The sequence below is a fragment of the Ornithodoros turicata genome, chromosome 1 (assembly GCF_037126465.1).
Source record: "Ornithodoros turicata isolate Travis chromosome 1, ASM3712646v1, whole genome shotgun sequence".
In the NCBI taxonomy this organism is placed as follows: Eukaryota; Metazoa; Arthropoda; class Arachnida; order Ixodida; family Argasidae; genus Ornithodoros; species Ornithodoros turicata.
Window position 1 is genome coordinate 3948734 of NC_088201.1, and position 26660 is coordinate 3975393.

The 26660-nt window shown below is 48.1% G+C and overlaps 2 protein-coding genes across 2 annotated transcripts in view; one reads left to right on the forward strand and one right to left on the reverse strand.

Annotated features, from left to right (window-relative positions):
* The first annotated feature begins 961 nt into the window (after positions 1-961).
* On the forward strand, positions 962-22606 carry LOC135379204 (uncharacterized). The gene is made up of 4 exons (XM_064612448.1): positions 962-1303; positions 11065-11416; positions 12305-14130; positions 22418-22606. The coding sequence occupies exons 1-3, from the start codon at positions 962-964 to the stop codon at positions 14119-14121; spliced, it is 2511 nt and encodes an 836-aa protein (XP_064468518.1). The 3' UTR covers positions 14122-14130; positions 22418-22606.
* Positions 22607-23397: 791 nt separating this feature from the next.
* The window catches only part of LOC135379205 (protein RRP5 homolog), a 31323-nt gene continuing 28060 nt past the window's right edge, over positions 23398-26660 (reverse strand). The window contains exons 26-28 of the mRNA XM_064612449.1: positions 26216-26366; positions 25968-26133; positions 23398-23832 (exon numbers count right to left, since the gene is read on the reverse strand). Of these exons, the coding sequence (XP_064468519.1) occupies positions 23664-23832; positions 25968-26133; positions 26216-26366 (486 nt within the window). The 3' untranslated portion in view covers positions 23398-23663. The remainder of the gene's footprint in view (positions 23833-25967; positions 26134-26215; positions 26367-26660) is intronic.

Consider the following 26660-nt stretch of genomic DNA (forward strand, 5'->3'; position numbering starts at 1 on the left):
GCAAGTTGTTGAACTACTTAAGGCAGTGTCTTGACTGAAATAAGCTTTGAGATATGCTAGCTTTTCACAACAAGCTGCATGCCATCTAGTAACCATGACACTGACTGTAAAAAAAATGCCTGAGTTTTCTTCTTTTTTGTTGTACTAAAATGCCTGAGATTTCTTCTTTACTTTTGTCCATTGCAAGGAGCCCTCCAGATGTTTATCATCATCTTGTCATTTTTAAAGTGGGGGACATTGCCTCAGTAGCTGAAATAATCCATCGTTACAGCACCCGCTTCTGCCTCTTGATACTTACTTTCCATCGATGGAAACTCCCGCATTTCATATTTTGCAGGGAAGCCGTGAGTAGTTTCATGGTGTGCCACCAAGTCTTCAAGATGTCGATGGTTGGTGAAGCAGTGACAGCAGGCGAAGTTACCCTTGTCGTTAAACTTTACTCCGTGAACGTTTAAGACGTGACGATTGAGGTTGAAGGTAGTGCTGCAACGGCGATCGCAATAAGGGCAGTCAGTCGTCTTCCCCATTTTGCAGGAGAAGAAACATGAACCCGAAGTTCGCGCGCTTTTGGAGAGTCGCAAGAAGCGAAGCGAACCGCGCGCGGGTGTAGACGGGGGGGCGAGAGAGCGCTGGTGGGTGGGTGGAGCCATAGCGCTGCCCACGGAGGCGCATGCGTAGAAGCGCGGAGCAAAGTCTCTCTCGAGATGCAGGTGACTACGACCCTGTACGCGGCCATCTTCCTGAGGGGAAGAAGAAGAAGCATGAACTGCGCGTACTCGTCCGGCGCTGGAAGAACGTCAAACCATAGCCTCCTATATACTGATCAGTATATAGGAGGCTATGGTCAACCATTACATTCTCCACCCAAACTGTCACCGTCAAGTCATAGTACAGTTGGACATCCTCATATCCCTGGCCGATCTCCCTTGGGGCTAATGGTCGTGGGGCTAATGGGGGACTAATGGGGGACGAAGATGAAGAAGAGAACGTCAACTGCCCCGTGCTATGCGCCACTGAGGAAGGAGAAGAAGTGCGTCTCGAGAGCAGCATCAGTGGTGCAGCACTCATGGCAGACTCTTCCTGCACGTCGGCCGAACGGCGAAAGCGAGTCGGTGCAGCATGTTACGCTATCCGCCAGGCTCTGCAAGACCTCGGCGACGAATACATGGCTAGTGGGGGTCGCAAGGATGAAAATCTAGGCAAGGCTGTCGACGACATAGAACGGAAAACGCGTGACTTGCGGAGGCAATTGCGCAAAGGTGCCGCGGAATACGTGTCCGATTGCTTCCAGGAGACTGCGCAGGTCAGTATAAAAGGCCACACCACACAGGGAATTGTCGGGGTAAGAGAGAATGGCTTGAGACAAGCAACTGTGCGTTTAGTATCGGGGGCTTTGCCGTTGATTGGGAAATGGCGCGTCGGATGAGCTGCAGGGTTGGGTTATAGTCTAGCAAACGTTTCACATTTTGATCGCATGTAAAAATAAAAGGCGGATTTTACCCAACACTAAACTTTGCAGACTGGTAGCCATTCGCCTGAATTTTTTTTTTTTTTTGTGAGCATTATGGTCCTGTAGAAGAAAAATTAAAAATCGAGCAAAATTTCATCTTATGCATTTTCTATGGCCTATCTCGCTCAAAAGCTGCCATTTTCTGCTGTGTGCGCTATTTTCGTTTCACCACACGCAGATAGCACCAGCACACAGAACAAGGCGATTGGTGCATAACGCCAGGATCGGCATAGCACCATATCACATCGTTGTGGGCAGCGCTACGGGCTACCTGCGTGAAGTGATGTGAAGCCGAAGCAGACGCAAGAAAAGATGGCAGTGTTTGCGTGGGATAGGCCATTGAAATAGGGAGCCCTCCATGTGTTGCTGCGGCTTCTTCGCTTTTCAGGGAGGAGACACCCTTTAACCGTGCCTTCCTTCCTTATTATGGGTTTAGAGTGGTCAGCCAGAGGGTATGGCTTGCTACTCTTAAACCTCTTAACCGTGCCAACGCGGCCTTTCCTCCTCGCCCTTACGCGGAGCGCGCATTTTGACTCCCAACTTTCTACGCGCTGCCCATTGCCGGCTGTGCATTTTGCGCGTTCGAGCGGCCATCCGGCACATATATACACGCAAGTGATTGCATTTCTTCGGTGTCTTAGCGCAATCGAACGTTTTGGGAACAAATATCGCAACTCATCCCTCCGGAATTTTAAATCCAGCGTGCAACGAGCGTGTCAGAACTTCCTTCCTTTATGACAGCTGGAAATCGGGCGTTCCACGAGTCATTTTCTCGGGTAATACCAGAGTTCCAAAGATTTTTTTTCTGCGTGTACCACGTTCGGGTCACAGTTCTTTTGCATCGGAATTTACGCATGAAAGAGCTCCTTTTTTCTCTACTTCTATGAACCACTGCTAGGGCTCAGTTCATCTCCGTATGGTTGGCATGGGGTCGTTGATCTGTCGCCTAAAGAGCTAGGTCGCGAACCAGCGTTCGCTCATGAGGTTTGAGTAGTTCCTAGTTGATTGAGCAAATACATTCGTTGGTGGACGAAGACAAGCGTTCGTGGAGATCTGCGGAGCGCGTTACTCGCATGATACGTCGTGCAGCGAAATGCCAGGGCGACCAATCGCTCTCGGAAAGGTGCGCGTTTCTATCGCGTCCCAGCATCTAAAAAAGCGGAAAGATGTTTCGCTCGCGCAAGTAAGCAGAATGGGAACCAACAAGGAGCTGGTGTGTGTGCGAGGTAAGCAAGCACGGCAAGCACCTTTGCAGCGTGTACCGTGTATTCTGGTAGCTCAGTGGTCATTTACGTTAAAGTAAACTAAATTGCGTTAAATCTCCGCAAGGCCACAACAAGCTCATTGAGCTTCGTGAGCACGTACGTTATGCGATGAATCTTCGGTATATTTCGGGCAGCGTGAGAAATGTGCTTACGCGTCCTTCGTACAAATGTGAAGAGGCATTCGTCTTTTATTCATAATAACGTGGACAATAATCTTCCGACTTGTAACCAACACAAAGAAGAACTATGTCATGTAATCGTGGGCAAATTTGTACAACTGCGATTAAGGGTGCAGTTGCGACAGGAGCATGTCGGTAAAACGTCGTCGTTTTCAAGCACAACGGCAGCTGGCGTTGCACTTGGAATGAGATGTTATAATAAAATCTGCTTGCAATTAACATATTTCTGTTGCATAATGTAAAAAACCCCGAGACTAGGGAACACGAAGGGACAGACACAAACACGAAGTCTCAAACACAGCTGAAAATTTTACTTCACAAAACAGAAATATATACAAGCGGAAGGGCAAGGAACACCAGTTGAGAACAAAATAGAAGGTCATTTCGGGGGAACGGGTCATTTGTTCATTTGTTCATGGTCAAAGGTCATTTGTTCTCAACTGGTGTTCCTTTCCCTTCCGCTTGTATATATTTCTGTTTTGTGAAGTAAAATTTTCAGCTGTGTTTGAGACTTCGTGTTTGTGTCTGTCCCTTCGTGTTCCCTAGTCTCGGGGTTTTTTACATTATGCATCATCTTCACCAGCTCGCTTGCTTCCTAGCCATTTTTTCATTGTCATATTTCTGTTGTCTATACAGATGCCCATGTTTACTATTGTAATTCGCTGGTCGAGACGCGACCGCGTGTCCAGGTGCAGTGACGAGTTCCCCAAGAACACTCGCGATCCTCAGGACGTCCTCAAAGTGTCATCGCGTCCTCGTCCGTGATGGGATGTCCGGAGGAGATCCGGAGAGTGTCATCATGGGATCTTCCAGTGATAGTCATTTGCGTACGTCCTGCGGCCGCCAGCCGGAGGACATATATAGGAGAAGTAAATTTAGTTTAATAATGCGATATGCATTTCTATGCCTGCGCCCATTAATTAGTGTTTCGGTTTGTTTGTCATAACCAAATTCAACCAAATCAGCGGTGATCATTTATAAACTACAAAAATACTACAAAGAGAAAATACAAAAGATACAGTGGTAGAAACACTAACTGAATGATTTCAATGGATACTCCACGCACTGGGTTCAATGTGCGATAAAATATAGCTTGCTAGACCTTTTATTGTGATCGTGTTGCCATGAATAGCCGTGCAACGTCCCTGATGGGACGCTGCACGGAGCATTTTCGTGGAAGATACAGAAAAGTGATGGCATATTACAGTGCGTGCTTGACTTTCGGTGGATGTTTTAAATCAACTAAGTAGAAAACACGGACGTTATCTTGGTTGTATCCTTATCATCCAAGGAATTCGTCACTGGTGTGTTGCTTATACATGAAATTGAATTAAACTTAGGTACCTCACCCTTGGTTCTGACTGCGATGCTAGGAGGACTCTCGCACATGCAGGAGTTTGCAAGATAAGCAATAAATAGTATATGTTTTACCTTCGAAAGGAAATGCCACTGTTGGATATTCCTTTCAAAGTCGGCTCTCTTAGTCTTACACTTAGTGGCACATGGCCTTTTATATTTTTTTGCTTTTTACGCCACGGCACTCATCGTTCGTCATCGAAAAACAATAAAAAAAAAAAAGAGAGACGGAAAATGACAAGTTGGTGGCCGAGATTGAAAACTGCAAGAGAGAGAGTCCGTTTCCACTGTAAACGCCTGCACACTTCTAGAAGTGAGAAATTAAAGCAGATTTACTGGTGGATTTTACATGATCCTATAGTGCTCCTGAGAGTATCCCAGTCTTGTCCCCAGATGTTGTCCCGAGGACCACCTCTGGAGTCTCATTCTAACACTTTTCTAACAAATTGAGGATCATGTGGGGATATTCCCAGGATGTCACTGCTGTCCCGCAATGACATCCTCAGGATGAGTGAGGGACGTCAGCGTGTTCTTGGGGTTTAGACAAACGTTACAAAGCATTAGCAACATATTTTACAACCCATGACCAGCTCTACTAGCATATATGACAATTTTGCTACGCTAGTATCCTTCATTCTGCTTTTACCCCCTTCCTGTCGAGAAAAATCGAGAAAAACGCAACCTCGCCGCTGACGCCCAATGCAATCTGGGTGTCAAGATGCCGGCGCTCGTAGCAGACGACGGAGAAAAGGGGACGCACATGGGGCGACATTTTGCTTTAGTTTTAATTTTCTCTCTGCATGGCCGTAGCGCTTACAAAAAATTCGAATGAAACTTCAGATAAATGGCTATCAGTCTGCAATGTTTGGGATGAGCCAAACCTAGTCTTCTATCTTTACAATGAGATCAAAATGTCTAACGTTTGCTAGAATAACCCTGTAGTAGTAGTAGTGACCAACTTTTGCAGACGCGCCATGTCTTGTAGTGAAATTGTGGTATTTCTGGTAAAAGTTGTGTAGTTGCACAATTATAGTTTCTATTATGGCAACTCTATAAATATATCAACAAAATGTCAATAAGTATATGTTCAATTTTTTCCAGTTCTTTTTTCAACAAAGATTTTTGTTATGCCAAAGGTGTGTCCAATTACAATACCATTGGATAAAGCTCTGATAGTTAAAAGGAGTTTGATCATGCAGACTAAAAAAGCACAATCAATTATACCTCCACTTCATGGTGCGTGCTTTTAACGGTAGGGTCTTTTTACGGTATGGACATGTGCGTGGGACTTTGCTATATCGAAAGGAAGAAATAAAAGCTCGAAATTATTGTCTTAAAGTAGCACAGAATGTTGAGAACTATGGCAAACCGGAGTCTGAAGGGTGCAGGATTTAATGGACCGATGGTAGAACGATACAGGACTGAACGGTAGAACGTCCTTTTTACAACACACTCCCCGCCCGCACATGATGCGAAGCATGACAAGCGATCGAATGAATAGCCGAAAGAACACAGGAACAAAACAGAAACAAACAGACAAAGAACAAAACACGCAGGATTACGAAGGAGGCCCGGTGTCGCAGGAGAATTCCTCGAGGTAGGAAAACGTACCTGGCGACCAGTTCTCACGTAGGTGGCAATTGCATGGGCCCAAGTTGACGGGTGCCACCGCATTAAACTTTCGGTGAAGATGTCTCGAAATAAAGCGCGATGTTGATAGGCTATGCCTGGCAACATGATGTGCGCTGGCACGAACAGACGCAGACATTGCGATTTCATCCGAGACAGACGTTACGTCGACCCTCCCAGTCGAAGGTTCATCTGCAGGGAACTCGACAGTATTCAAAGTTGTGTCCCGGTGATAAAGGTGGCTTGGGATGCCACAAAGAAGCTCCGCATTGGGTTCATCGGGTATAGTTATTAGATCACGAACCGCATAGATGTGACTTGTTGAGCCTGAAACTTCTCTGGGTCTGGTCATTTCTGAATCTTGCTGTCCTCCAGGGCTGCAGTTCTGAGCATCACGTTCCCAACCAGAGGCAGCATCGAAAACATTGCGTGTAGATGAGCATGAAACCTGAAGGTCTTCTTCACATGTCTGGTGTTCTAACTCTTCCTCGGGGCACACCTTGCCACTCGAAGGGCCGTCAGCAAAGATATCGAGACGACGTAGTTTGGGTTCCCCGTGAGGACGGTGACTCGGTGTGGCTGCAGGAAGTTCGACCGTATGGTTTTCTGCGACTTCACATTGGTGGTGAACCGTGGAAACGTGAACTGATGAGAGTGCGACCGATCCTAGCAAATCCGAGGTCCCTTCTCCAGGACTAGCCTGCTCAAAAACTCCTCGGCTTCGATTCCCGAGATCCGCTTCGTTGCTCGTGGACTGAGGCGCGAGGCTCGATTGTGGAAGTTGTTCCTCTCTGTTGTCGGCAGTCGCTTGTCCAGATTTCGCAAACGGATAGCTCGGAGGATTAGGAGCGAACGAGGTGCTGAACATCGAAGTATCCGTTGGACGACCAAGGAACCTGTTAGCACGTAGTAGAGTGAGGATAACCAGATATGTGATCTCCTCGCAGGCCTCCAAGTCGCTTTCGAGGTCGTTCAGGTCGATGGTTTCGTAAATCTCCCTGTCCAGTCCTTGCAAACCATTGGCGTTGCGCATGAGAAGGGCTACCTTGAATTCCAAGAGACTTCTCGAGGAAGCGTTGTTGAGCAGCCCAGATATTTCTGAACAGAGTGTCCTGACCCTGTCTCGGACAGGCTCCCGAAGTTGTCGCGGTCCATTCAAAAGGCACGGTCCAGCTGCCATATTTCTTCGAAAAGTCTTCTCCCGGGTTTCGGCACCAAATGTTGAGAACTATGGCAAACCGGAGTCTGAAGGGTGCAGGATTTAATGGACCGATGGTAGAACGATACAGGACTGAACGGTAGATGCGCGCGTGAACGATGTCCGATGATCTTCGTCCTTTTTACAACACAGAAGTCATTTTTAACACCCAGTTTTCTTCTTATAAAACTGTTAAGTTTGCCAGTAAGATGCACCATGCGAAGTAATTTACACCACAGAGTCATAATTATTGCAGAAACTGAATTTAAAATATGCCGCAAAAAACGACCGTGCGCAACGGTGGTGAAGAGCAGTACCAGCCTGTGATCTGCCTGGAACCTCGCGCTGACGCTATAAGGACTCGCTCTCTGATTGGCCTAGAAAAATGTTGTCTGCTACTCCGCTGTCGTCTGCTACTCGGCTGTTCGGGGTTCTGATAAAGCCTTTCTCCTTGCTCGGTAAAGCTTCGGGCGCTCCTTGTATCCCCAATTCTCCGGGAAAACTGGCAAAACAGGTTTACGGCGGCAAAGGAACAATGCGCTGACCCCCACTGATCGTCAAACCAGAACGAGTCTCCTTATGCCGTCATCGGTGACGTGCCATCATACCTCCTCATCCTCGTTATAGCTGGAGTGGCGAGTTAAGGACTATTCTCTAGAGATCTGGCCTAGGATTTTCCCTCTCCCTCGCGCGCCCCGCCCACCCGGAGCGCGCCAATGGGAGGACGCGTGGGCGGAGTCGACTTTCATTGCCATCTGGGGGCAGAGGTTCGAACGGACACGGAGACGTGCTTTTCGCGCTGCTACGTCCACTGGGTCGTTCCATTCACCATGGCCCTGAGTTGGCCCGTGTTCCAGAGACGGCGCTGCTCGATCTGTGAACCTAGGGACGCGCGTTCCTTGGGACCACGAAAATGGTCGGCGATAAGCACTGTGTCTGAGCGATGATCGCGTTTGTTTGTTTGTTTTTGCTTTTAATGAACGTTTTATGATGGCTTGTTTTTGCTTTTAATAAACGCTTCATGATCGGCGTCTCTGAGCGATGCCCGCGTTTGTTTGTTTGTTTTTGCTTTTAATAAACGCTTCATGATCGGCTTCTCAGAACGATGCCCGCGTTTGTTTGTTTGTTTTTGCTTTTAATAAACGCTTCATGATCGGCGTCTCTGAGCGATGCCCGCGTTTGTTTTTGCTTTTAATAAACGCTTCATGATCGGCGTCTCTGAGCGATGCCTGCGTTTGTTTCTTTGTTTTTGCTTTTAATGAACGTTTTATGATGGCTTGTTTTTGCTTTTAATAAACTCTTCATGATCGGCGTCTCTGAGCGATGCCCGCGTTTGTTTGTTTGTTTGTTTTTGCTTTTAATAAACGCTTCATGATGGCGTCTCAGAGCGATGCCTGCGTTTGTTTCTTTGTTTGTTTGTTTTTGCTTTTAATGAACGTTTTATGATGGCTTGTTTTTGCTTTTAATAAACTCTTCATGATCGGCGTTTCTGAGCGATGCCCGCGTTTGTTTGTTTGTTTTTGCTTTTAATAAACGCTTCATGATGGCGTCTCAGAGCGATGCCTGCGTTTGTTTCTTTGTTTGTTTGTTTTTGCTTTTAATGAACGTTTTATGATGGCTTGTTTTTGCTTTTAATAAACGCTTCATGATCGGCGTCCTTGGGCGATGCCCGCGTTTGTTTTTAATGAACGTTTTATGATGGCTTGTTTTTGCTTTTAATAAACGCTTCATGATCGGCGTCCTTGGGCGATGCCCGCGTTTGTTTGCTTTATTAAACATATGGAACACGCGTTGTTAGAATGATCTTGATAAGACGTCCGCGGAATCGTTGCGCCCGTGTTTGGTTGATAGTAGTTTATTAAAAACAAAAACAAGCCATCATAAAACGTTCATTAAAAGCAAAAACAAACAAGCAAACGCGGGCATCAATCAGAGACGCCGATCATGAAGCGTTTATTAACAAGCCATCATAAAACGTTCATTAAAAGCAAAAACAAACAAACAAACAAACGCAGGTATCGCTCAGAGACGCCGATCATGAAGCGTTTATTAAAAGCAAAAACAAGCCATCATAAAACGTTCATTAAAAGCAAAAACAAACAAACAAGCAAACGCGGGCATCGCTCAGAGACGCCGATCATGAAGCGTTTATTAACAAGCCATCATAAAACGTTCATTAAAAGCAAAAACAAACAAACAAACGCGGGCATCGCTCAGAGACGCCGATCATGAAGCGTTTATTAAAAACAAAAACAAGCCATCATAAAACGTTCATTAAAAGCAAAAACAAACAAACAGACAAACGCGATCATCGCTCAGACACAGTACTTATCGCCGACCATTTTCGTGGTCCCAAGGAACGCGCGTCCCTAGGTTCACAGATCGAGCAGCGCCGTCTCTGGAACACGGGCCAACTCAGGGCCATGGTGAATGGAACGACCCAGTGGACGTAGCATCGCGAAAAGCACGTCTCCGTCTACGTTCGAACCTCTGCCCCCAGATTGCAATGAAAGTCGACTCCGCCCACGCGTTCTCCCATTGGCGCGCTCCGGGTGGGCGGGGCGCGCGAGGGAGAGGGAAAATCCTAGGCCAGATCTCTAGAGAATAGTCGAGAAAAGTAACGTATCATTTATAGAGCCCCAAGTTTTAGGGTTTAACCCAATTCTTCCCCTAATTTGCACCCCAAATTGAAGGTTGCCTCCTTAGGGTGAAACCCGATTTCACCCAGCAAATTGCCCTCACTGAGATGTCCGTAGGAATATATAGACTAACTTGTTTGACAGCAAACGCAGAGTACATCACCATTTGTACCAAATAAGTTCAGTCAGGTTGAGTAACTCAGCCCGATTTCTCCCCGAATTTAGAGTACCGAAAGTTTTTCCCACCCGAATTTGCATGAATTCAGAGCACATATTTACACATTTATACCCGATTTTTACTCCCCCTAACCTCGAAAAAAAAAAAATCTGTCCCAAAAAGTTCAGGCTCTAATAATTTACTGATTTACTAATTTACTACCAGGGATGGGCAGTAATACTCATATTTTGTATTATAATACTAATACATAATAATTCCTAGAAATCGGTATTATAATACAGATACAAATACATTTCAAAAATGAATATTATAATACATAATACTAATACTTCTGTGTATTACACGAGTAATACTTGTAATACGCTTGTAACATACTGAACTTGGGAAGAAAAAAAGGAAAAGAACAGAAGAATTACTTAGATATATGCCCATTACTTATCGAGACAATCATTCTCCAATGACGTTTTATTCACGCTTACATTTTTGCACATGGCCTGATCTTTCCGAATAAGATCAGATAGCGCTGATCAATTCGATCGCAGTGAATAACTTGCTCTCACTGTGGCAGAGCCCTGATTTCGTCCACTCTGGACGATAAAATGTGGGCCGTTCAAAAACCTGTGACTGCCCATAGTGCAACCACGTACAGGGGTGACTGGCTGCACGCACTCTTTCATAAGACAAAGGGCTTGTACTGGTACGACTCATCCTTACGGATTCTGAAGTAGAAGGAATGCGAGGAAACCTCCAGTAACCTCTGGCCCCAAAGTCACTCGCTTTGGGATAATTTAGGGCAGGGGAACACTGTAATAGGAGCCTTGTTCGTGTTCAAATGTTTGTGGGGCCCGAAAAATTACTGATAAAGTGCACGGGTGACACTTTGCAGGTCGAACTTATGACCTCTGGGAAAGTATTACACCTTCAAAAGTATTATAATACATGCAATACCTCGTTTTGTGTATTATAATACAGATACAAATACATTTAAAAAATGACTATTATAATACATAATACAAATACTCAAAAGTATTACGGTAATAGTATTATAATACAAAGTATTACTATTACTGCCCATCCCTGTTTACTACTAATTTAATACTGCTGACTCAGGTGCCATTTCTCTTGCTGCTCGAAGCGGCTTACGCTGGAAATGAGCACCAGGTCGAAGGGTACGCCACCGTGTTTGCCGACCACGTCAACATACCGGTGGGAATGGCCAACGTGGCCTGCTCCATGTCGAGCGACGAAGGCGGAGTCAAAACGGTGAGGTGCGCGGCGGCCCACCTCGAGGACCTCTGCCCGCAGGTGATCGACGCGGCCCGCGTTTTGGCCGCGCATCCACGATCAAAAACGGCACTGAAGAACCTGGATGCCTTGTGCGACGCTTGGGAAAGTCACGTGCGGCTGCTCAATGAAGCCCTCGACGACATTACCAGAATCGACGACGACTTGGCAGATTCAGGTGGGTACCTTCTGTCGTGGCCACGTAGAATGCTTCTGGGTATTGCCAAAGCCACACAGACTAAGGAATGCCCCTTCAATGCCTTTGCTACATGGATATACAAAGTGCTTATCGCCACAAACAAATTGAGAGATAAACTACAACTAGAGCCTGAAGCTTTTGTGAAATTTTTTTTTTCTAAACTGGCGGGGTAAAAATTGGGTAAATAAGCATGTCGTCGAAATTCACGCATATTCGTGTGGAAAAAAACTTCCAGTACGTTATATTCGGGGGGGAAAAAATCGGGCTCAGTTACTCAAACTAACGGTACTGGTTTGATACAAACGGTGATGTAACTGCATTTCCTGCCAAACAAGTTAGTGGGCATTGCTACATATGTCTCAGTGAGGGCAATTTGAAGGGTAAAAATCGGGGGTTTCACCCTAAAGAGGCAACCTTCAATTCGGGGTGCATATATGGGGAAGAATCGGGTTAAACCCTAAAACTTCAGGCTCTAACTATAACAATGGTTGCGATTGGATTGAATGGTGTGTCACACTCCGAGAGGCTGAGTGCGGGTGTGCGTGCATCGGAAAAAAAAAATCGAGACAGAACCACTCGGCTCGAAAAATTAAGGAACTGGGTCGGGCCTGCCGGTCAGTGTTCGTTCAATTGCATTGTCTGACGGGGAACTGACATACCTGGACACGTGTACGAAGAGATAGAACGACTGGCAGGTGGGCCAGGAGTGTATAAGCCGCCGATACGACAAGTTTCAATACGGTGTTGGAAGCAGCGCTCACCAACAAGCCCAAATTTCGTCACTCTGAGAGGCAATTTGTTCAGTCTTAGATGGGCATTCATTGCACAGCCACACCCGCTAGTCAACGTCGTAGCGTTTACTCGCAGAGAACCCCATCCTCGAAGATTTGAACGAATGCGATGAAGAGAACGATGCAGACGCCCTGGATAGCACAGCGGGAGCAATTCGAGGACGCTCCGCATGTGCCTGCAGCGCTGCGATGTTCGAGACGGATAACTACGAGCCGGGGATCTACACGGAACGTGTGCTCGACGCTGAGGCTGTGTATCGGATAGTGAGAGCCACACCACAGAGCCACATCCTCGAAGATTTGAACGAATGCGATGAAGAGAACGATGCAGACGCCCTGGATAGCACAGCGGGAGCAATTCGAGGACGCTCCGCATGTGCCTGCAGCGCTGCGATGTTCGAGACGGATAACTACGAGCCGGGGATCTACACGGAACGTGTGCTCGACGCTGAGGCTGTGTATCGGATAGTGAGAGCCACACCACAGAGCCACATCCTCGAAGATTTGAACGAATGCGATGAAGAGAACGATGCAGACGCCCTGGATAGCACAGCGGGAGCAATTCGAGGACGCTCCGCATGTGCCTGCAGCGCTGCGATGTTCGAGACGGATAACTACGAGCCGGGGATCTACACGGAACGTGTGCTCGACGCTGAGGCTGTGTATCGGATAGTGAGAGCCACACCACAGAGCCACATCCTCGAAGATTTGAACGAATGCGATGAAGAGAACGATGCAGACGCCCTGGATAGCACAGCGGGAGCAATTCGAGGACGCTCCGCATGTGCCTGCAGCGCTGCGATGTTCGAGACGGATAACTACGAGCCGGGGATCTACACGGAACGTGTGCTCGACGCTGAGGCTGTGTATCGGATAGTGAGAGCCACACCACAGAGCCACATCCTCGAAGATTTGAACGAATGCGATGAAGAGAACGATGCAGACGCCCTGGATAGCACAGCGGGAGCAATTCGAGGACGCTCCGCATGTGCCTGCAGCGCTGCGATGTTCGAGACGGATAACTACGAGCCGGGGATCTACACGGAACGTGTGCTCGACGCTGAGGCTGTGTATCGGATAGTGAGAGCCACACCACAGAGCCACATCCTCGAAGATTTGAACGAATGCGATGAAGAGAACGATGCAGACGCCCTGGATAGCACAGCGGGAGCAATTCGAGGACGCTCCGCATGTGCCTGCAGCGCTGCGATGTTCGAGACGGATAACTACGAGCCGGGGATCTACACGGAACGTGTGCTCGACGCTGAGGCTGTGTATCGGATAGTGAGAGCCACACCACAGAGCCACATCCTCGAAGATTTGAACGAATGCGATGAAGAGAACGATGCAGACGCCCTGGATAGCACAGCGGGAGCAATTCGAGGACGCTCCGCATGTGCCTGCAGCGCTGCGATGTTCGAGACGGATAACTACGAGCCGGGGATCTACACGGAACGTGTGCTCGACGCTGAGGCTGTGCATCGGATAGTGAGAGCCACACCACAGAGCCACATCCTCGAAGATTTGAACGAATGCGATGAAGAGAACGATGCAGACGCCCTGGATAGCCCAGCGGGAGCAATTCGAGGACGCTCCGCAGGTGCCTGCAACGCTGCGATGTCCGAGACGGATAACTACGAGCCGGGGATTTCCACGGAACGTGTGCTCGACGCTGAGGCTGTGCTTCCGTTAGTGAGAGCCACACCAGAGAGCCACATCCTCGAAGATTTGAACGAATGCGATGAAGAGAACGATGCAGACGCCCTGGATAGCCCAGCGGGAGCAATTCGAGGACGCTCCGCAGGGGCCTTCAACGCTGCGATGTTCGAGAGGTGGATAACTACGAGCCGGGGATCTACACGGAACGTGTGCTCGAAGCTGTGGCCGTGCTAAGGGACCAAGGTAAGAATGGTCTTTTTCTTTGGAGGATTTTCATACGCAGTCGCCTCTTTTCTTTCTTTCTTTTTTTTTTTTTTTCAGTAATGCCCAACTTTGCTATCAGAAAGTTGAGGCGGCTGTTCAGGCTCTCAGTGCAAGTCCTCACAAAGAGATGGATGAGGAAGAGTTTATTGAAGCCTCGCGTCTGGTATATATACTAAAGTGAGGGCTCTCATTGCATGTGTTAGACTCGCGCATATACAGGTTGGCTCTCTCTTTCCCAAGAACAGGTTTTTTTAAACAGGTTCAAACAGTGCTGTGTGCTTCCTTGTGGCACTGCAGTAGCAGTGTATGTACCAGTAATGATTGGAACAGCCTTCCGTCGTCAGCCTTTTGTGTCAATTACCAGTTTCACAGAACGGTACTTACCTGATTGGGAAGCTGGAATTATACGAGGCACACGGAGACACTTACTATCATGGTTTACGATTGCTTTTCCTCTCGGTCAGCGTAACTTAGCGGCAAACTTCAAAGAAAACTTGTAGACTCTCTCCATAGATGGTGCTGCCCGTCCCCGTAGTCCGCGTGCTCGTCTCCAGCAACTTCATCTTCCCGAGTGTGTTGTTGGAAAAGGGGGGCAGCCCACACGTCCCCAAGGACGTATGCCAAGCGGATATCAGTTAAAAGGTCACATAAGTACTGAGCCAACATTTATTTGTCACCCGATATACTATCCAGAAAACTCCTCAAAGTCCAAAACGTTCAACCACGTTCAACCATTCAACTTGCCCACAGAGGAAAGTCAGCGTCCATATGCTGGGAGGTGCGTCATTATTTATCTGTTGCGGTCTGCAACGGACAAAAGAGACGTGGTTAATATGATAGCCAAATGTGGGGAGGGTGGGTGGGACCATGATAGTAAGTGTCTCCGTGTGCCTCGTATAATTCCAGCTTCCCAATCAGGTAAGTACCGTTCTGTGAAACTGGTAATTATACTTCGGCCCCCGTCGACACTTACTATCATGGTTTACGATTGCTTGTTCAAAGCCAGAACCTTCCGTCCAAAGTCGGCCCGTGGGTTAGACGGTCTATTATAAAACCGATTAAATGTGGAGGTGGATGTCCAGTCCGCGGCTTCAAGAATTTGGTCGACTGTGACGCCCAGTTGAGCCGCTTTTGATGTGGAGGCACCTCGAGTCGAGTGTGCTGAGAAGTAGGTAGTGTCAATGCCCGCCTGTGCCAAGGTGCGTTTAATCCAATTAGCAATTGTGTTTTTGGATGCCCCTCGGAACGGCTTCTGGGTCGTGATGAACAAACGAGACGTATTTGATCGAAGGGGGGCAGTTTTTTGGAGGTAAGTCACTGCACACTGGATTGGACATATAAGATCGTTATCAGGAAAGGAGGGGATGAACAGACTAGGACGGGAGTTACCCGGCCTTGAGGTCTTCCTCAAGCCCTCTAAAGCCCATTCCCAACCATCGGGAGCTCGTTTGATGCCAGAGATCGACAGCAGGCTGAGGTCTGAAGACCTCGAAGCAGAAACCAGGGCAAAAAGTGTCGCCAGCTTATAACTTAGCTGTCGCAGCGAAATGTCAGAATTTGGGCCTAATTGAGTCAGGAAGGACGTGACTCGGTCAACAGACCAAGTGAAAGAATATCGGGGCGTTGGAGGGCACGAGTTAAACATGCCACGCAGAAGGCGAGAAACTGCTGGATGTTCACCGATCGAAACTCCTAAGTCATTCTGGGAATGAAGGGAAGCTAAGAAATTCAGAACTTGAGCTAAAGACGGAGAAAATGGATCAATGTGCCGTTCGCCACACCAGCGCATCCATTTTCTCCAGCAGGAAGCATACGCTGATTGTGTCTGCTTCCTCCAGGAAGCCCTGAGGAGGCGGGTTGTGTCTTCCGAAAGCGCGTCAACAGCTTCGGGTGGCTTGTCACCTTCCAGGCTGCTAGAGTTAGGCTCCCTGTTTTCGTGAGCGGGTGGGGATGGAGGTCCTGATCTTGGAGAAGGCCTGTTGACGCCGGTAGGAGGCGAGGGTGGTCGCAAGCGTGTTGTAGCAGAAGAGGATACCATGGCTGTGTCGGCCACACTGGGGCTATTATGACCAAAGTCGATGGTACTTCGCGTAGTTTGAGAAGGCACTTCCCTACCAAACAGAATGGCGGGAACGCGTATAGACCTTGTTTGTCCCATGTCTGAGTCAGAGCGTCGATTCCCGCCGAATAAGGGTCGGGTTTCAAACTGATGTAATGAGGGACCTGGAAGTTGGAACAATCTGCGAACAGGTGCGTTGTAAAGGGGCCCGATAGGTGTGATATATTCTCGAATACTTCCGGCAGGAGTTTCCAACTGCTGGAATCCCGGAACGTCCGTGACGCCCAGTCCGCCTGAACATTCCGAGCTCCTGGAAGGTGCCTTGCGTGAACCGAGATGCCCTGCTTCAGACACCAGTCCCACAGACTCTTCGCTACTGCACATAGATGCCTTGACCGTAGACTGCCTTGTCTGTTTATGGCTGCAATCGCTGGAAATCCAAGATTTTCGAGGGTCGAGATAGTCAAGTGAAGCTGAGCCAGGAGAGTTTGGGGCTCCTGATGCAGTAGCAAAATGTTGACCAGATATATGACCATACGAATTCCCTGGGCTCTCAGAAAAGCCACAACCGGTTTCAGTAATTTGGTGAAAACTCTGGGAGCCGACCTGAGGCCGAACGGTAGAGCAGTCCACTGAAAAAGACTGGACTTCCAGTTGAAACACAGCCACGGCCGGTCCAGCGGGTGAATCGGTACAGCGAGGTATGCATCCGCCAGGTCTATCCTCACCATGTAATCCTTCGGCTGTATGAGAGGGCGGAGTGAAAACAAGCCCTCCATCTTGAAGTGCTCGTGGCGAACGAATCGATTCAGGGCTTTCAGATTTAGAATCGGTCGTACCTCTCCGCCTTCTTGAGGATAGTGAAGAAAGGGGACAGACACTTCACCTGGCCCCGATGAATGGGTGCGATAGCACTTTTCTGCAACAATGCTTCCACTGCCTTCTCTCCCTGGGGACAGGTCGACGGGAAAAACGCGAGAGGTTGAATCATGGGCTCGGGTGGCGTTTCGAATTCTAATCGGTACCCCTGCACTGCCTGTAACACCCATGGGTCCGAAGTGATGCTTTTCCAAAACGGGACACATGCTGCTAATTTCCCTGCACCACGGTGAAAGGGGGAAAAAAAAAATAAAAAAATGTACTTACAGTCAGGCTCTGCTGCCGCACCCCTCGCTCCCGAGCTGCGAAGTGAGGGGCGTTGTCGAAAGGGCTGTGGCCCGGCTGCGGAAGGGGCCCGACCTCTTCCACCAGAACGGCTGGTTGGCTGTTCCCAACGAGGCACCTTCGATGGTGGTTCGTCGAAGGACCGGCTGAATGGCGTAGAACTCGATTTAAGAGCTTCCACGGCTTTCGCTTGCTTTAGAATTCTGTCGAAAACGCCATCAGCGAACAGGAAACGCCGCCCGAATACAGCACCGTCGTCCGGCTCCTGAGGTATTACAGACCGCAAGCGGGCAGGTAGTTGAGAGACGAGGAAGCGTCGGCGTTCTTCGGACAGGAGGTCAAAGGTATGTCCGAGATGTACGACTGCTGCTGCCACCCGATCGGCTACTTCCTTTCTTGCATCAACAACTGGTACACCGGACGAAACTTCCAATCCCGGAGGGGCCCGAAATGACTCCCCGAAAACATAGATCTAAAATGTCGATGAGTGGAGCCATTACCCAGGATAAGGTGCCTTGGACATCCCTGAGAGCAGTGTCCCGACGTCCCGCCGAAACTAAGCCCGTATTTATTAGCTCCGAGTTAAGTTTGGGCACTCGGAGACATGCCAAGTCTGGCAATTTGAACAATTGTCTGGCTCGTCTTCGACGTTCGACTCTAGACTCCAGGGCCCAGTTACTGTGGATGAATTCTTCGATTGCTCGGGAACACTGCCGCTGAGTAGAATCCGAAGATGCACCCAACCAACTTGGTGTAGATGTGTCATCTGCCATGGAGGCGACAGGAGCTGACTCTGCAGTCACCTGGTTCCCCAGCGGTATTGTAGCCGCAGGGACGGAGAGCCCCGAGTGAGGGCCTTCCGTAGTCAAGGGGTTGGGCTTCTCCTCCTGAGCCGATCACTCATCCTCAAAGCGGGGATCCCATTCAGAGGGATAGTCCCCAGATGGACCTGGTCTGCCTTGTTCAGAGAGAGTGACTTCCGTCTCCGCCCTCGGAGGGAATTGTTCCAGGATGTGATTTACAGCTGGGGTGAGTCCGGCCAGGATGGCTTCTAATGCAGTGAGTCGTTTCTCAAGTGCCATTGCGTGGAGAGGACGCAACCTAAAGGTAACCGCAAGGAGCAATGAAGAATTAGATTAGTAAGCATTGACTGGTCCCGACGGACCAAAGGCCACGACGGACCTAGCGTTCTAGGCCGCAACGGACCTAGCGTTCTAGGTCGCAACGGACCTAAGGGTTGCGGGTCACAGCGGACCTGAGTGTTCTAGGTCACAACGGACCTGAGGATTTTAGGCCACGGCGGACCTATGGGTTCTAGGCCACGACGGACCTATGGGTTCTAGGCCACGATGGACCTATGGGTTCTAGGCCACGGCGGACCTGAGAGTTTTAGGTCACGATGGACCTGTGAGCTCTAGGTCACGACGGACCTAGCGTTCTAGGTCGCAACGGACCTAAGGGTTGCGGGTCACAGCGGACCTGAGTGTTCTAGGTCACAACGGACCTGAGGATTTTAGGCCACGGCGGACCTATGGGTTCTAGGCCACGGCGGACCTATGGGTTCTAGGCCACGACGGACCTATGGGTTCTAGGCCACGGCGGACCTATGGGTTCTAGGCCACGACGGACCTGAGAGTTTTAGGTCACGATGGACCTGTGGGTTGTAGGTCACGATGGACCTGTGGGTTGTAGGTCACGATGGACCTATGGGTTCTAGGCCACGGCGGACCTATGGGTTCTAGGCCACGACGGACCTGAGAGTTTTAGGTCACGATGGACCTGTGGGTTGTAGGTCACGATGGAGCTGTGAGTTCTAGGTCACGACGGACCTAAGGCCACGACGGACCTAGGGTTCTAGGTCGCAACGGACCTAAGGGTTGCGGGTCACAACGGACCTGAGTGTTCTAGGTCACAACGGACCTGAGGGTTTTCGGCCACGACGGACCTAACGGTTTTAGTCCACGACGGACCTAAGGTTCCAGGTCCCAAGGGCTTAAGTATGATAGCCCACCAAAAGCAGTCCTAGATTAATGTAGAGATTAAACCTAAGGGTAGGAAGGGACAACTTACCTGAACAAACAAAACAAGGAGAGAGAGAGATGTTCGAATTAGCGAACGAAAACCACGTTGCCGCTTAGCCACGCAAACGAGGGAAGATGAAGTTGCTGGAGACGAGCACGCGGACTACGGGGACGGGCAGCACCATCTATGGAGAGAGTCTACAAGTTTTCTTTGAAGTTTGCCGCTAAGTTACGCTGACCGAGAGGAAAAGCAATCGTAAACCATGATAGTAAGTGTCGACGGGGGCCGAAGTATAATCCTAATTACTTTCATAAGATCATTGTGAACCATGTGTAACCACTCCCCTCTGTAATGCTATGCCTTCAGGGTATAAATAAATAAATAAATAAATAAACAGCATTAGGTACCAAGTTTCACTGCGTAATGGGTATTATAAATGCACATCAGAAGCAAACATATTGTTGAACATGAAAGAACTGATGTTCTGAGGCTGGAACAACACAGAAGGGACAAATACATATTACATACATATACAATAGATTGTGCGTACCTGAAATTGAGTGTGACAAGAAAAGGGGCACTGACACGTGCCCCGTATAGTGTAAGGTCATCTCATCACGCGGCATGTTGAATTGGCAGAGACTCGCAATGATCCGTTGGCAAATCAGTTTCAAATACGCATCGAGTACAGTCGCCGACCGATCCTTCGGGCCCTGATTTTTCGGACATGCTCGATTTTTCGGACTCGTTCGCGGAACGGCCGCGGGTTCCATAGAGGTGGTGTATAAGAACGTCCAAAATTTCGGACGCCGTGCAGCTCCGTCGCTCGATATTTCGGACTCTGTTTGCCAAACCCGCGAATTTCTCTCATGGGGTGACGGAAAACATTGGTACCATCTGAAATTTGCATCAAAAGAAATCAACCAACTAAAATATTGAAGAAAAAAAAAAGGCAGTGATGATTGTTGATTTTCCATTCCTCTGATTAGAAGAGGTCTGTCGTAAGCGTAGCGCTTTTGCGTCTTCGTTTTTGGCCAACGGCCCAGCACGTGCTGTCCGCCCGCGAGTCGCGCGACAGCGCTGTAAAGCGAGCTTCACCTACAGCACGCATGCGTTAGGTGAAGCCGACTTGCGGACTTGATGACGGCGGTGCCTCTGTCAGTGTACTTACAGTGACGAAATGTCGCTTCGGGAAATAGAAGCTGATGTTATCAGGCAGAGCTGGAAGCGCGTTAGGAAAGCATCGACAAATTTTTCCAGCCTACTAGGGCTTAGTAAAGTTTATTTTGAAGCGAAATTCGTTTTTTCGGACTGCTCGATTATTCGGACTCTTGCGCGATCCCCGCAGAGTCCGAAAAATCGGACGGCGACTGTATTTCGGTTATTTGATTCGTATTCGAAAATTATTCGAACTTCTTCACATATCATACCAATTTGTGCATTGCGGTAACGGCGAAGAACGTGTACGGTGCAACAGCTACAAAGTTATGCGCGGAGCTTTGGCGGCTGTTACGCTCATCTGCGAATGCATCGCTACCACGACCTACTAGATTATAACGACCATGTCACAATCAGAAAACCCTATGAGGAGCATGTCCGCACGATCCGCCAGGGGCGCTGCTGATCGGCACAACACGATTGGACGATGGAAATTTGAATTCTGAACGCGCAGAAGCGTGTGTACGACTACCGTAGCAGACGACAGCGATAGCGCCTATGAAAACGCGTAGAATGATGATGATAATCAACCTCAGAATGAAACACCTGTGGAACGTCCACCGCTTGTACAGAAATACTAAGGTAAGCTGAAGTACAAAGTATTGTAGAAGTTGAGGAAGCAATAACTGGGACGATTGGAAGCGCCACCGCTACCTTCCAAAAATGCGGCGCATAGAAGGGGTGCGCCTGACATGGTCGTTATAATCTAGTAGGTCGTGATCGCTACATATTCACTAACCGAAACCAAAACTGGTACACGGTCGTATACAGGCTCCATTAAGGTCCGCCCCAGTGAAACGCGAAACCACGATTCGCTTCATGTATCGTCAGCACAGTCGTGACTTCGGTGGATTGCCAACGAATTCTGAACATTCGAGTGAGGCCTAACGTCCGGTTAGATTCCGAATAAATATCGAAGTTTTGTTGGTGTTGAACTGAACACCGCTGTTCACCGTGCCACTGCGCGCGCAGCCAAAACTCGCATCTCGAACGCGATTTTTCGGTTTCGATTTGTGGTAGACACATTTTGCGTTGCTATACGCTGCCAGTCATCAGCGATATACGGGCTGTTTTTTCTCACGGGGTGTTTTTCTCACAAAATTTGCTGACTGTAGTGACAGAATGTTGTGAACAGTGCAAAGCGGGCTTCACCTAACGCTCGGGTGTAACGAGGTGATGCAGACTTGCAGAATAGAGCCGCACATCAAAAGAACAATGGCGGTAACGTGAAGTGAGCTTCACCTAACTCTTGGATGTAACGAGGCGAAGCCCACTTGCACAATGGCGATACCTCGCTTCGGTACTATTCGAAAGATATACGAAAGTTTCGAATACTGGAAATAGGTTGCGAATAGCATTCGAACAGCATCGGATATTCGTTTCATATTCGAAATTTCGAATATTCGCAGAGAGTTCTACTTCGAAGCTTTTATCCTATGAGATGATAATTCGCTGGGCAATCTTGCAGATATTCATATTCGATTCGTATCAGCAGGCATCGGTGTGTGCTTGGCGATGGGAAAAAAAATCCTTCCACTGTGACGCAACGCTTAGGTGACATTGACAGCTGTCAAGAAAAACCTGCACTGTTGCGTTAAATGTAATATTTTTCCAGCTGAGAAAACTTGCAGGACATTGTAAACTGACGGAACGATACTTGAGGAACGCGTTTGTAGCCCATTCTTAAGTGTCAAACTAACGCATACTGTTCTCTCATTCCGCGAGTACCGGCCGCTGTGCACTTGACACATTTTTGTTAGCCACGTCAAACTGAGACTAACGTCCTTCCTCCCCACCCCCCAGTCTCCCATTGTGGTCTGGAAGATGAAGGCCCCGGAGAAGAAGCCCCTCGTACAGCGAGGGAAGAGAGTAAGTTCGCGCCAAGGTGCGCAAGGGCTCGCAGAAGGACAACGTAGCCCCCATCCCGTTTAGGAGCTGATATGTAACGTAGGGAAGCCACCGTACTGAATAAAATGGGTCGTGAAGGGATTACTCGCAGACTTGTACGTATTTGGAGTATTGTATTTAAAATACTGTATTTTAAATAGAATTTGCGGTATTTTGATACTCTACTCAATACTTTTTGTTTTGTGTATTTGTACTCTATTTAAAATACATTTTATGGTATTTTCTACTCAATACTCTAATTACATATTTTGGATCTCCCTCTCAAACTTTGTGTCTCGTCTTTCCACTATCTTGCTTGTTCAGTGGAAATTTCCCGAGTCCCTCGGACTTGACCCGGACATTGGCCCTTCTTGGAGGTCTCCATTTAGATATCTTGCCCCGTGTGTACTAATCCTTGGCGAATGAGGGTTCTATTATGCGTGCCCTGACGCGGTGACGCCGAATTCTGACCTCCCCGAGCAGGGACCTGCTAGAAGTTTGCTTTGTTCTGGTTCACATATACTTAGTGGAGTTCTGTGGTATCTCTCTGTCATCCTTTTGGGACTTGTGTTTAGGTGACTCCTACCACACAGCGGCGGCTTGCGTAGTGCGCGGGGTTTAGGTGATCCATGTCACGTAGCGGCGACTTGCCGCATTGACCAGTGACTCTTTGCGTTCAAGGATAAATAGTATCTTAATTGTATTTCAAATACTTTTTCAAGTATTTTGTACTCTATCTTAATTACTTTTATTTTCATGTATTTATACACTATCTTAATTACGTTCTTGTACATGTCTGATTCTCGTACGTCTGTTGATTAACAGAAACCGCAGCTAACTGCCCAGAATCATTGTCTTGTTTGGACAAACACAATTCGTGACAATGAGGCCTGCTAGCAATGAAGGAACTGTTTATTTACTTCACGTGGTTTGGTATGCGGAAAGAGCTGCACAACAGTTTTGGGCACCCGCTACACGCAACCGTGTACGTGGTTGTACTTTACAAGATTTTAAAATGCCTCCTTGTGTACTTAAGAATGTACCCTGCATCTAAATGTGTGCGCTCGTACACATATTTTATCGTTCCGAGACGTATGAGAGTAGAGAGAGAATACAATGATCGATAAAAAAATCTTGGACAAGGTGAGGTAATTTTTGTTTCTCAGTTCTCGATCGCAGAGTTCTGCTCGACGTACTTCACTGCACGCTGTCGCACATCCTGCACAGAACTTTCTTCTCCGTGCTCTTTTTCAAAGTCCAGCCACCTCTTAAAGAAAACTTTCATTTTCTTAGGTTGGAACTTTGAAGTGGTAGCTTTCATGAATAGGTTCCTGGGAAGAGGAAAAGCGCTATTTACACACACAAACAGACTGGTACAGCAATCCTGCGTAATCTAACGAATGATGGGGTAAAAACCAGATGCACAAGAAATCGAGGAAGCTGAGCTGCTAATAAACATGGAGCATGCCAAAAATATTTTGCCAGCTGTTGCAGAATGAATCCATCTTTCTAACTAGGGCCTGTTTTGTTCCTGCAAAACCTGATGTTCCCGCTCAAATCTGATGCACCACAAAAATTCTGGAGCCAGCTTCACTTGCCACAAAACAGAGTAGCTATGAAAGTGCACTGGAGTCTCGAAGCAAGTTATATTTAGGGCCTGACTTTTTAGGGTTAAACCCGTATCCGCCCGATATTTACCCCCCGAACGAAATCTGTAAAATTCGGGTTTAACCCGAATCTACCCGAAAACATCCCAGTCACGTGGCACACTCGTAAGCGTGCATTAAAATGAAGTTTGATGACATTGTTAAACATTAGTTCCATGTTAAGACAAATTTTTATTAAACAAAAAAAAAATCACCCGAATGCACCCGAATTCCTGACGACAGAATGTGCCGTAACGGGATTTAACCCGAATACACCCGAATTTTCGAATGAAAAATATCACCCGATATTTACCCCCCGAATTTGGCCAAAAATAAAACCCGAAAAAGTCAGGCCCTAGTTATATTTCAGCACAAACTCTGGACGACACACGGTGACACTTAAATCATTCAAGCCACCTGCTGCTCCACTTGAACTGTAGATTGCCTCGGCCTCTGCAGTCCCGCGGAGAGGCAGGCCGGCAGCATATTTCAACCACTTCATGAGTGTAACTTCAGGGTATTTTTGAAATTGTCGATGCACTCTCTCTCACTTAATTGCTCTAGCTCCATTTGTCAAATACAGTGAGCCCCCCCCCCCCCCCCCCCGTAAGTATGACCCCCAACAGTGTGACACTATCTCTTTATGACCGTTTTCCTTAGGAACCCTTTGCCGCCTTGTGAGTCCTCCTCATTAGCACGACAATCTGCTTATCCTGCAATTAGATTTTTGTAACACGTATTGTAACACTATTATGACCGCATCACAAAACCCACACAGTAGCCCCACGGACAGGGGTGACACATGTTCAAGTAGAGCGCCAAGGTTTGGGATGACACCCGGTGCCGTTGACCTCCGGATTACTCATGGTGGAGTTTTTCGGACCGCCGAAGCGCTGCAGTGATTAGAAAAGGCTGTGACCATGGGAGCAGGTTGCACCGTGCCGCTGCTGTGGTGCACGTAAGGATGGCCGTGAGCAGAAGAGGATCGAGTTGACAGCCGGAATGAAGAAACGGTTCTACATACTTTTTACAGAGCCCTGACTCCCGCCGCGGACTTTTGAGAAAATAAATAAATAAATAATAATTATGTAGGGCCTTTGTTCCGCGTAGCGGTCTGTCCGGTCAGTGGAGGGTGCGTTTCTTGTTAGTCTGACAATTCGCTTTATGACCAAAACCTGCGGGAACTGTGGTGGCCACATTAACGAGGGTTATTTGCGTCTGGTTGATTGTACAAAACCCTACAGGTGAATTAATCCATGGTGCTTTTATGCACTATAACCGTGTGTTCACACAAGGGACATCCCTGCGGAATATTCTAGTGGGAGGAAAAGTAAAGCTGCTGACAGGACTGAAGTTCCGCTGAGTCTCATATGGAGCACTGGCACAGCGCCGCCAGGACAGGTGCTAAGGACTGCACACTCAACGTGGCTGCCTCGTTCCTGATTATCATCTAAAATGCGAGAAGCGTTTTTTTTTCTCTACCCCATAACCTGCTTTTCCACCCGATATCGCCCAATTTTACCGTGTTTTACAGCTTCTAAGATCAGATACTATTTTACCCCTGATTTTCAAAAAACAAAAAAACATATAGGTATATATAAAACCCCCAAACAAAGGGACTTAATTAAATGACGCACAAAACATTGTAGATTGATGTTGTTACCGTGTGGAGAAACGTTGGGATATCCATCAGAACGCGTCATAAAAATATCCACTTTGCAGTAACTCCCGGGCACTATTCATTAACTAGGAATTTGCGAGCCCACGTGACCGGACACATCTTGCAGCTCCACGTCTGACCTGCGAAAGGAAGAACTCACCTGACTCCTTGAAGGTCACCCTGCTTGATGAGAAGGTCAATGTAGACCAACCACAGGTCCGTCCTCTTGGGGTAGTTGACGAGAACGGTATCAAACATGCTCTTCCCCCGTTCGGGGTCTCCGTACTTGAATTCCATCTGGGCAAACTTGGAGATCAGACCCACATCTGGAACGCAAGAGTAGAACGGCACGTGTACGTGTGCATGTACGGCAGCGAGGAGGCACACATACACTATAGCGACACTTACGTTCATGCTTCTCCAAGGTTTTAAGAGCCCGTTCCAGGAGGGCGCGCGCTTCCTCCAGCTTTCCCCACTTCATGTAGAACGTCCCGCCGAGGAGGTACACCTCGTCGGACTTGTACTTTGAGAGCATCTTCTTGAGCAGCCCTTCCGCCTCCTAAACGAGGTGTTATCCAATGCCAAACGTAAGAAAACGTGCGACTCATCCTTTTCGTTTTTTTTTTTTTTTTTAAGGAGTACAGAGGGCCTTCCAAAAAATTTTCAGGTTAAGACGCCTGATGAAAGTGTGTGTGTCATTTTACCGAATGGCGCTAAAGGTTTTGATGTGTGCAATTTGTTTCCCAGAAGAAAGCTCGCATAAACGTGGGTCCGCGCCTTCACCCTTAACTCGACGCTCCGGGCGTTACTAGGAGGAGAAGGTATGACGCTGAGTCACCGATGACGTTATAAG

Coding starts and splice junctions, on each gene's coding strand:
- LOC135379204 (XM_064612448.1), top strand. CDS start 962: ATGGGGGACGAAGATGAAGAAGAGAACGTCAACTGCCCCGTGCTATGC. Junction 1,304..11,064: donor GCTTCCAGGAGACTGCGCAG/GTCAGTATAAAA, acceptor CTGCTGACTCAG/GTGCCATTTCTCTTGCTGCT. Junction 11,417..12,304: donor CGACGACTTGGCAGATTCAG/GTGGGTACCTTC, acceptor GTTTACTCGCAG/AGAACCCCATCCTCGAAGAT.